The sequence below is a fragment of the Oncorhynchus kisutch genome, linkage group LG2, assembly GCF_002021735.2.
Source record: "Oncorhynchus kisutch isolate 150728-3 linkage group LG2, Okis_V2, whole genome shotgun sequence".
Classification (NCBI taxonomy): domain Eukaryota; kingdom Metazoa; phylum Chordata; class Actinopteri; order Salmoniformes; family Salmonidae; genus Oncorhynchus; species Oncorhynchus kisutch.
In genome coordinates, this window is record NC_034175.2 from 45373840 (window position 1) to 45386305 (window position 12466).

General features: G+C 40.8%; 1 protein-coding gene across 2 annotated transcripts in view; it reads right to left on the bottom strand.

Moving 5' to 3' along the window:
- The window catches only part of LOC109867204 (glypican-6), a 113981-nt gene that overhangs the window by 34069 nt on the left and 67446 nt on the right, over window positions 1-12466 (bottom strand). For both annotated transcript variants that reach the window (XM_020456218.2, XM_020456225.2), the window contains exon 5: window positions 4130-4260. In XM_020456218.2, the coding sequence (XP_020311807.1) occupies window positions 4130-4260 (131 nt within the window). The remainder of the gene's footprint in view (window positions 1-4129; window positions 4261-12466) is intronic.

The following is a 12466-nucleotide window of genomic DNA, read 5'->3' on the forward strand; positions in this document are numbered from 1 at the left end:
CCCTTCTTATAGGCAGAAACTCAAACAGGAAGTACCAGTGCTAAGGTCTATTCAACGCTGGACTGACCAACCGCAATCCATGTTCCAAGATTGTTTTGATCACACAGACTGGGATAGGTTCCGAGTAGCTTCTGAGAATAAAATTGATGAATGCAGGGATACGGTGACCTAGTTCATCAGGAAGTGTATAGGAGATGTTCTACCCACTGTGGCTAATAAAACCTACCCAAACCAGAAACTGTGGATAGATGGCAGCATTCGCGCAAAACTGAAAGCTCAAACCACCGCAACCATGGCAAGGTGACTGGGAATATAGTCGAATGCAAACAGTGTAGTTATTCCCTCCGTAAGACAATCAAACAGGCAAAATGTCAGTATAGAGACAAAGTGGAGTCGCAATTCAACGACTCGGACACGAGACGTATGTGGCAGGATCTACAGACAATCACGGACTACAAAGGAAAAACCAGCCAAGTCCCGGAAACCGGCGTCTTGCTTCCGGACAAACTAAACACCTTCTTCGACCCGCTACCTAGGACTGTGGGTTCTCGTTCTCCATGGCCAACGTGAGTAAGACATTTAAACATGTTAACCCTCGCAAGGCTACCGGCCCAGATGGCATCCCTAGACGTCCTCAGAGCATGCGCAGACCAGCTGGCTGGAGTGTTTACGGACATATTCAATCTCTCCCTATCCCTATACCAATCCCCACTTGCTTCAAGATGTCCACCATTGTTCTTGTACTCAAGAAAGCAAAGGTAACTGAACTAAATTATTATCGCCCTGTATCAGTGCTTTGAGAGCCTAGTTAAGGATCATATCACCTCTATCTTACCTTACCTGACACCCTAGATCCACTTCAATTTGCTTACCACCCCAATAAAACCACAGACGATGCAATCGCCATCACACCGTACACTGCCCTATCCCATCTAGACAAGAGGAATACCTATGTAAGAATGCTGTTCATTGACTATAGCTCAGCATTCAGCACCATAGTACCCACCAAGCTCATCATTAAGCTAGGAGCCCTGGGTCTGAACCCCGCCCTGTGCAACTGGGTCCTGGAGGAGCCGCCCCAAGGTGGTAAAGGTAGGAAACAACACCTCCACATTGCTGTTCCTCAACACAGGGGCCCCACAAGGGTGCGTGCTCAGCCCCCTCCTGTACTCCCTGTTCACCCATGACTGCGTGGCCATGCACGCCTCCAACTCAATCATCTTCTGTGCCCATATGAATAACCCCTATGATGTAACTGGAATGATGAGATAGATGTTCTTCTTCTATGTTTTTGTTTTATTATATCACTGCCATACTGTGTTTGATCTTGTCTAGCCATCTTGTGTCAAGAGGACCACAATGGAAATAAGTCCCAGACTTTATTGTGTGTTATCCTCAATGATTTTATTCATGTGTATGTATGGCTGTAAAGTTGTATGTGTGCTTGTTTTTAAAAAATGGTCAAATTAATAAACTAAACTAAACTAAAATCAAGTTATCCTAAGGCCATCATACTGTTAAATAGCCATCACTAGCCTGCTTCCACCCAGTTACGCAACCATGCATCTTAGAGGCTACTGCCCTATATACATAGATTTGGAATCATTGGCCACTTTAATAATGGAACACTAGTCACTTTAATCATGTTAAAATAATGTTTACATACTGCTTTACTCATCTCGTATGTATATACTGTATTCTATTCTACTGTATTGTAGTCAATGCCACTCCAACTTTGCTCAAAACATTGCTTAATTACAATCTTTAACTTTTAGATACTACTGCACTGTTGGAGTTAGGAACACAAGCATTTCGCTTCACCCACAATAACATCTGCTAAACAAGTGTACGTGACCAATAACATTTGATTTGATGATTTGAAGTTCTCATTAAGTTTCCCGGTAATGTAATAAATGTTTAAAAAAACATGTATTTAACTAGGCAAGTCTGTTAAGAACACATTCGTATTTACAATGACGGCCTACACCGGCCAAAGCCAGACGACACTGGGCCAATTGTGTGCCACCCTATGGGACTCCCAATCACAGCCAGATGTGATACAGCCTGGATTCGAACCAGGTGACACCTCTTGCTCTGAGATGCAGTGCCTTAGACTGCTGTGCCACTTGGGAGCAGTAATAAGACAATGTACCAGTAATGCAAACCTAAATTGGTTCTATGAAAGTTGTGGCAAATGTTGTAATAACATAAAAACTGTCCAGTCGTGCTGATGATTATACAATGTTTGTATAAAACATTCACCTGATGTTTGAATAACTGGTACATTGTGTTATTACATTACCTGGAAACCTAATGATAACTTTTGGGCAATCCAGTCAGAAATGCAGAATTTAGACTAACTGTAATGAATCAAACATTACATCTAAAAATGTACTGTTAAACTTTTAAAAGTTCACCCGATTTAATTCCTACTTTGAGACGGCTGATATGGCCCCCCCTGTCTTATTTTTCATGATTTGAAAAGCAAAACTGATCCTAGATCATCACTCATAGTCTTGTAAATAGTGGCCCAGAGGATGGGTGAAGTGATGGTGAATACCCAGTTACCAGTATTTCTCTGGGTTACTTATGTCTAAGAAGAATAAACAGGAAGCATGGAATTCATTATTGACCATACTGCCAAGGTTAAATACTGAAAAAAATATGTAAGAGAGCTTCCCTGGTGGCGTAGAGAATAAAAGACCTGGCTTGGGATCCAAGTATTGCAGTTTCCAAGTACTCCACATGTGCAGATTGAAAACATATGAAGTGTAAGAAATATGGTCGGTGTTTGTATGATTAAATGCTCTTCAAATGTCCTATGAATTAAATGAAAATGCCATATGTCGCCTACAATACAGTCCTCAAATTAGAATTGGCATTAAATCTGCAGAGAAACCTAATGGGGATGTATTCCAATCTGCTATAAGGAGCTACAGATTTGAATGTTTTGGTAATATTAGGTCAAACTTAAATATTGCATTTTCTAAATGTTGTTGAAATGGAATATTATGTTAAACCTAAAACAAATATGCTATGAAAGTCATATAAAATTACTTATTTGGAAATTGTGGAACATTGTGCAACATTGTGGGAATGTTCTGTGCAACCTGTGCAAATATCACAATCATATTATTGCAAAATACCCAGACAACTCCCATACTTTAAATGGTGTGGGACATTTAAATAACTTGGACCAGGTGTTCTTCTTACAACATTATAGGAATGTCTTGTGCAACCTAACTTAAAACATTGTATGAATGTCATCACAACTGAGCATATTTTGTGTTTTGGTAACGTACGTGTCTCTTGTAATGTTCCCGCACTGTTCCCACAATCTAATTATGTAAATGTTCTGGTAACCTTTAAGTAGTACACAGCGTTGTACGAGATCTTCAGCAATTTCTCACATGGAATAGCCTTCATTTCTCAGAACAAGAATAGACTGACTTGTTTCAGGAGAAAGTTCTTTGTTCCTGGCCATTTTGAGCCTGTAATCAAACCCACAAATGCTGATGCTCCAGATACTCAACTAGTCTAAAGAAGGCCAGTTTTATTGCTTCTTTAATCAGGACAACAGTTGTCAGCTGTGCTAACATAATTACAAAAGGGTTTTCTGATGATCAATTAGCCTTTTAAAATTATAAACTTGAATTAGCTAACACAACGTGCCATTGGAACACAGGAGTGATAGTTGCTGATAATGGGCATCTGTACACCTATGTAGATTACCATTAAAAAGAAATATGTCGTTTCCAGCTACAATAGTCATTTACAACATTAACAATGTCTACACTGTATTTCTGATCAATTCGATGTTATTTTAATGGACAGAAAATGTGCTTTTCTTTCAAAAACAAGAACATTTCTAAGTGACCCCAAACTTTTGAACGGTAGTGTATCTCATTCTGGGAATTCTTTGAAGAACAGATTAAATGTGTTCTTGGAACATTCTTGCAACATCAGACAAATGTTTTATCCAGTCATCAGCACGACCGGACAGTTTTTGTGTTATGAGAACTTTTTTCCTAACAAATGCTCTCGGGGGTTTCACAGAAACAATTTTGATTTTCTGGGAAGACACCTTGTTGGGTTCTGGGAATCAGTTTGACTAATTTGGTTGACATACCCTGTAGGAGACTTGGACACTGTTATCTTGCATATTCATGATGGCCTCCGAAATCTTGACATCAATGGGTTCCATGACAGACTCGATGTTGAAGGGTCCCTCCAGCCTCTGTGCCACCAGCAACATGGCATCTGTCGAGAGAGAGAGACAGAGTGAGAGACAGAGTGAGAGCGAGAGCGTGCGAGAGATTGAACACGCGCGTGCGAGAGAGAGAGCGAGAGAGGAATTTAGCCACAATGACTGCCAAAGGCTTGAGTTGGAAGACTTATGTGTCCAGAGAAAGCAGCTTATCTTCCATTTGCATTCAATGCTTGCCTTGGTATCACTAAGACAATTAATGTGTCACTGTATATTTATGCAACATGCAAAACACCTTTATAAATGGCTATTTGTCAATATTCATCATTAACTGTCACACTTTTCTAAGAAAGAAGCAGCATCTCATCACAGCGTCTCATCATATCAAATTGTTATACTGTATGTGTTTGGCACTTGAAATAAATTACCGCATCCAATCACAGCAATACATAATTGTATATCATGAATGCTTCTGGGTGTATATTCAATTTCTATGTAGATCAACTCAATAGATTCAATATAAATGGAGTTATACGAAATAAAAAGAAAAGTGATGATTAGTCGTTGATTTAATAGAATTTCTCAAAGCGAAGCACATTGAGGTCTTATGTACTTTCGCGCCGGGCATGGATCCTATAAGGTCACCACCTCATTAATATCACTGTGTAGACTAAAACCATACGGCAATGTCTGAACTGTATATGACTATCACAACACCGCATTTACTTACAGCATTTTAATCACCCCACACTGGTCTGGAATTATAATAATATCATATGATCCTTGAACCAAAGAGATCAATGATGTCCAATTCAGAAGAAGTATTGTCACACATACAGTATCACACTGTCTTTCTTAGTAATTATACTGGCCCTCCGGAGTTGCCCTTTACAAAACCATGAACTAATTGTTATTGTCATGGAACAGAGCTGCTGTGCTCTATCTTGGGGGGGATATCCATGTTACTGTGGGACTGGGACTGTCTGTCTCTCTGTGTAATGACAGTTTGGAGTGGGAGTGGAGATCCACAGGCATATGGGGACCTGGCCAGCTAGCAGCCCCAAAGGGGAACAGCGAGGCCTGGGTAACACTGCTCTAGGGCTCTTGTAGAACTTCTCAGTCATGCCCAGGCAGTCTCAGCCAGTAGACCTCCCAGGACAGTACCTCACCACCCACACACTGTCATAATTACTCTGTCATTACCTATCTACTGAATTAAGTAATCATTTAATTTAGGGAATGGAAAACCATTGACCACAAGTCATAAATTGATATGCATTACCATTATGTTTTTCCCAGGCGTGTAACCTTCCCAACATCACAGGTCATTTGTTGTTAAAATACATTAAACATTGGTTCTATGATGCGGCTTTGTGTTACAAATCCTTTGGCTTGCTGCCACAGTCTCCTCTTCATCATTCAATAAGCTGTTTTTGAGAACATTTGTTGATTACCATGCTCAAATGGCAGAACTACAATAGACTGTAATCATAACAAGATTAACAATTTGTTGACGCATTATTTTCCATAAACATTGAAATGACTGGTTTGGAAATCATCGCTTACTTGTATAAAATTATGTAAAAAGGGAAGCTTTGATGATTTCTCTGGATTTCAAATAAGTTATAATCGTGAAACTCCCAGTCTCCCATAACTACTTTAGATGTTTGCAGAATGAGGCCACAGTGGTCTTTGGGGACCTGCTATCACTAATGGTAAGGAGAAGAGCTGGCTGGGCAACGTTACCTCAGTCATCTCTGGTGCCATTTCCTTTCCAATTATGTCTGAAGTCGGCCCTTTGAAGAGCACTTGTGTTTGTTTACACTGGGGCGGCAGATAGCCTGTGATGCTTGGTCAGAAATCCATCAGCACACTGGCTAAGTTCAGGGGTCAGGGACTAACTAGGTTCCTTTTGGTTTCCTAGCTGCAGTCTGTGAAGTATCCACAAGCAAAATGAAGCTCACCGTATATTTTCATAGGATGTGGATCCGGATGTCGTAAGGTAATGACACGTTACATTCAAAGAACGTATGTCAACAAAGCTTTACGTACACACATTGCTAAATCTAACAATGTCAGTATCCAAGCTAATAATGTAAATGTAATCTGAATGCATGCAGCAGGCCTCAGGTATGATGTAGAGAAAAATAAAGGTCACACACTCGAATTCAAATGTTCAAAAAGTGACAATCCGGGTCAGAGCAGCCAGTGGCGAGCTCCTCCACAGATCTCCCATGCAGAGAGTGAATTGAGTTGCCTTCAGCAGCACAAGGAAGATGGCAATCTTTCCCAGCCATGTGGAGTTAAGATATGTTTATCAGATGGGCACTACAAACACAGGGAGCCCAGGATGCAACGCCTCATCCCACACAATCCCCAAAGAGAGAGAGGAAGAGAGAGGGGTGAAGAGAGAGAGGAGTGAAGAGAGAGAGAGAGAGCACGCAAAGAAAGAGAGAGAGAGAATGAGAGAGAGAGAGAGAATGAGAGAGAGAGAGAGAGAGAGAGAGAGAGAGAGCGAGAGAGAGAGAGAGAGAGACTGGTGTAGTGTATACTGCTAGCAAGGAGCCAAGACAGTGATGCTGATTGGGTCAAGTCAGGGCAGGGCAGGACAGGGCAGTCAAATTGCAGTTAGCCACAGTGCTGCGTCTCTGAGGAGAAGGAGGCACGCGGTAGCGCTCTCTACCTACATGGAGAATTAATGAGTCTCATTTATGAGGAGAGCACAGAGTCTGGTCCACTGTGACTGGGCTGCTACTCCTGCGTGCCAAGCTCAGCTCTCCCTGCTTCACTTTTGTAGTGTGGAGATAGGCCACCGGCCAACAGGATGAAATCTGGTTATCATCACCACACAGCCATGAAAATAGCGCCCATCTTGTCCTATTTTGAGACAGGAGGCCAAAAATGATGATGAGGGAGCTGTTAGCGACAGTAGTTTCTTCCAACATGAACACACTAAAGGAAAGACAGAATTTTCCTGAAATTGAATTATATAAACATATAATTTTTTAGAGGCATGTTCATTTATTTGAATTGAACACTCTATTACAGTAAATTGTAATACAACCACACAAAAAGGAAAACCCTGTCCTACAGACAATCTCCTATTTTCAGCTATCGAAATTGTTGCCCCTAAAATAGAGGCTATCTGCTAGAAAAGCTCCAGCAGACAAGGACAAATAAGGAAAGTGAAAAGGCCCATGTATGGCTCTTTACCTCTGAAGAGATCCCTGAGATGAAAAATGGCTCTCATGTAATTTGGATTCTGTAAAGCATAGCTCATCTGTGGTTCACTCAGCCAACTAATGGTGTTATATGACACCGTAGAAAAAAATGGGCAGGGGAAAGCATATTGTTCCTTGGTCACAATTTGTCCTGATAAAAAAGTCCTTGAGCACACATACGAGCGCGTGCACATGGTGTGCCTGTACGCACGCACACACACACACAGACACCAGAGAGAAACAGATGAGACTATCCACAGCTCTTTTGAAATATTCATAGCAATGATACACATAAAAAAAGACCTTCCAAGATTGGCTGAGTTAAATCTTTTTCTATCAAGCCATAAAAGCTTTGCGCACATGGTAATTGCCTTTCCAAACACCCATTTATTTCCTAAAAGCTCTCTATTCATTCACAGAGTTTTCAAATGGCCACACCACACCAGATAGTAGCACATTCCTGATACCAATGTTCTGTGGAGACGTGTTCTTTTGTTCTTTCTAGCTGTGCAGAAACACAAAACAACAGACACTTGATTTTCTGTCTGATTCATAGATCAGACAGGCTATTTGACTTGAAATGCATACACATAGAGTTAAATCAAATGTAACATGCAAGAAGGTAGTTGTTGCTGGTTTGAATGTATGTCTGGAGGACATTTAAATGCGACATATCTGATCGCGTGAACCCAAACGCTGACGCCACCGGCACTTCTATGTTCAGGTCTACAACTGGAGGTCTGACACAGGTTGCCTTTAATCTCGGGATAACACTGGGGAAATGGACTCGTTTTAAAACCCACCAATGGATATTTCATTGACAGATAAAACGATCTGCATAAGAAGACGTCCTCCCCAGTCGAACGACAAAAATAAGGCCCCTCGCGACGAGCAGTAATCCTATGAGTCTCATGAGGATATGGATCGGAGAGACAACTCTTGCACACTATTCAAAGACTGTTGAAGTGCATTGAAAGTATACCATTGGAACTTTTGAAATAGCGCCACTTGTAAAGTAGGATCAAATTCCCTGGGGTTTGAGCATAAATGTATCGAGCAATTAGGCATAATTTAGGACAATTGTGTTTTATCTGATAATAGACAAATAGAAGGAAACGATGACATAGGTAGAAACTGATTATATCCTTTGAGCTGCACTACTATTCTGATGTAGTTCCTCAAAGCAAAAAAAAACTTGAGTCCTGGCATGCATCCTGTTTGGGCAGAAACTATTGGAATTAAAGCCGATTATCTAGCATTTCCACTTGCTTATTAAACCTACATGAGTGTTCATTGCCTTCAGCAACACAGAATAGCAACACTGCAATACTGAATTTACGTACTAAACAGGAAAATAAATGCAAGTGTTAATCAGATTTGTCTTCATATCCTACATGCAATTATCAGTTGTAACTGTATAATAGCTCATAATAAGCATGTATTTTTAGCTATAGAAAACCTACGTTCTCAGGAGCACCAGTGATTTGCTAGTCCTAATGAAATTCTGCAGCAGAACCCAATAGCAAGCCATTCTCCAACGGATCCCGTTACTAATGGGGTGAGGGATGTCATGGGGATTGTCTTTGAACCGAGCATCTGTCCAATGATCTCTAATGCAGGCTGACAGGGGTGTTTCAACGATTTTGTCCACAAATATGTAGAGGAAATCCTTGCTTCCAGTCGACATCAATTTTCTCCTCGTAAAACCACATATTTGAGAAGTTGGTAACACATGATTACCACAAAACCCAAACATGATCTGGACAAAGTATCACCTGCTGAACCGCTCTGAAATCAGAAAAGGAATGGATGTGACGACGCAATGAAAATGATTTATTTCCCCCGCAATGACTCCAGCAGTCATTATGACACCCATTTCTCTCTATATTCGGCAACTCTTTTACAAATCTTGTTCAAAATGATGGTGAAAAAGTAATTCCATTCAGGTGAATTATGATTATGTCTGAGCAACAGGTTCACAACCACTGTTTTCACACACTGCTGCCTTACTTCATAGAGAAAACACACAAAACAAATGCTTTCTTGCTGCGATGTCTGACTTCAATCTGGCGACAGATTAGGTAAAGACATTATTTCACAGGCTCTACCTACAGTACATCAGGAATGTATTCTTAATGTGTTTGGGTTTGTGTTCTAGCAAGGCAGGGCTCATTAAAGAAGCAATTTCTTCTAACAGCTTTGACTATCCAACCCTCACCTTTCCCCACAGCTAGGGACATTAATGGATTCCAGGATTCTATCAACTGTGGTCACATATCACAAAGGGTATAAGATTACTTATTTGTATTTGCTTAACCCCGTGTCCCTGTGTGGTGGAAGTGGCCACAAAGATTAGTCCGAGAGCAAACAACCATTATAAACCCATTTATCCATTCCAGTGGTGGGGTGAAATAGCACTGGGAGACCATGCTAAATCGCCCCCTGCTCAGAGGTCTGCATGCATCACCAGGAGGGGAAAGTTCAGACCTCACTGATTTAGCTATAGGCAGAGAAGAAAACTAAAACAATCTAATGGAATGGAATAGATGGTTTTATACTTAAGGTTGGTTCCGTTGCTACATCGCATCACAAAGGGATAGAATACAATTTCAGGGCAAGGAAACTGATGTTGACAGTCAGATGAGCTATCAAAATGAATCTTCATATTCAATGAATTCCTCGGTTTCCTCAGCAGTGGGTGGTAGGAGTCTCTACACCTACATGATGCTGTCTAAATCACAGCTCTCGAATGAGACCTCATGGCACCTGGCCTGGGTCTACTGCTGAAGATACGTGGTTCCCTCTCTCTCTCTCTCTCTCTCTCTCTCTCTCTCTCTCTCTCTCTCTCTCTCTCTCTCTCTCTCTCTCTCTCTCTCTCTCTCTCTCTCTCTCTCTCTCTCTCTCTCTCTCTCTTTGACACCCACACTACCCCTGATTGCACCTTCAGTTTTATTATTAGATACAGTATCAAATTTCAGGTCAACTCCGGCATTACTTCTATGCATAAAGCCAGGACTTACACAAGCTAAAGAGTGAGCAACGAAGAGAGGTAAGCTGCGCAGACTATCACTGAAGAGAATCCAGACAGGGATGCTACATGTTTTATTAGTCTTTTCCAACTCACTTCTTTTGTCGTGAAATGCCAGTTGTCTGCCTGATACAAAGCCAATTACATCCATCATAATGATCCATTAGTACTGCAGATCCAAGACGGAGTATGAAATGTCGCTTCGAATGATGTATCTGCCGCTTTTGTATTTCAGTCAGAGAGTTCCCGTCTCAAAGTATAAGTGATTCTATCCTATTTTTGGAGACAGAAAAGTATGATCATCACAAATAATAAGCAGCACACCATGCAAGTGACTGGTGCACACCTAGAGTCCTATGTCCTATGAGAGAGAGAGAGACGGACATAGCTTAATAATAAAACACTGTTGCGTTTAGGTCCCTACTTCATTAGCTGCTGTGGTGTTGAGGCATAAGCGGCAATTCATTATATCCATGTTTAAACCTATGTAAGGACACACAATTAATGAACAATATGATCACTATTTCCATTTCCTTTAGTGCGGTGCCCTTGCAGAAGAGGAAATCTTTTGGCCCAGTTGTCTCATTCTCAGCCACGGGCAGTCCTCTAGTGGTGTGTTGCTGAGATTATTTATTTTCCCTTCCTCTTCTATATTTTATTAATGAGGAAATCTTCACAAAGGACAGGAAATGTTTTTCATGAATTGTGAGGTTGTGACTGTCTCCAGTTACTCCGGTGAAACAAATCACGCAATTAAAAAGAAATGAGCAAATAAAATCAATGCAGATCACTTACACTGTGGTGACCTACGGCCTCTAGAGAGAACGATCCTAGTCAGTATTGCAATGAGGCACAAATAATAGAAGAAAAAGCCGTGGCACCGCTGTGTAAGTACACCTTTGGATGGTCCCAGAGTATTAGCACATGGGTAGGGCCTAGTCTTGTGTGCATTGCGGTAGTCAAGCAGGAAGGAAAATCGCTTTCTATCACCTGTCAACACACACACCAAAAAAAAATGATAATGACACGTGGGGTGTAAACTAGAGAGGGCCACATATATCACCACAGCATGTGACGGATGTTCAAACGCCATAGGCTGATCGAGACATCAATTCTCTAGGACAGCCAAATACATAACCTCTTAAAAAGTGTTTCAGATATATGACATTTTAAAACATTATTCAATAAAAAAAATTGACGATTCCCTTCTATGAAAACACTTCAAAGGCACCTCAAAGACATGCAAATATAAACAGCCAACCCACAAACTGAGATTCGATGCATATTTCAAGCCTAATGTATCATGTAAACCAAAACCCTGGAGGAGTTGGTGAATCCAGCATAATGTATGTTCAGTGATGAGTGTTCAGGTGTGAACTGACAGATGTTCAGTTAGCTTCCCCAACGCTTCAGATGATTCATCCCATCAAAAAAAAAAAACATCTGACTTCTCATCTAATCTTACTTCACATGACATTCATCTACTGCTTTTCTACTACTTGTAGATAATATGAACATACATTTTGTCAAACAAAACAAACCCAGGAGTGATCTGATTCACATTGCATGACATAATTCTGTTGCAGGGATGAATGCAGAACGCAGGTTGAATAAAGGATGATGTCTGCCACCTGTTTCCATAATTCATAGACTGAGCCACTTGTGTTGTTTTTTTTCTTCATGCAAAATAGCAAGAGGTCAGAACAAATGGTTCCAATGGGAACAAATGGATTAGAGACTGGCTAGTCAGTGGAACCAATATAATCCATGATTTATTCCTTCTATTTTAATTACATGAATACTTGAGGAGGGAAAACAAAACCCATTTTGCTTGAATTCAGCTGACAGATTTGCATATTTAAACATGGGTCCTTTATACTGTCTGATTCATGTTTGATGTGCAGGCAGGTATGCATAGATAAAACCTCTGAAAATGATCTTCAAGGCTGTAATGTTTAATCTGATACCATTTAACACTTGGTTTAGTCTGGAAATGTGTTATTAAAATTG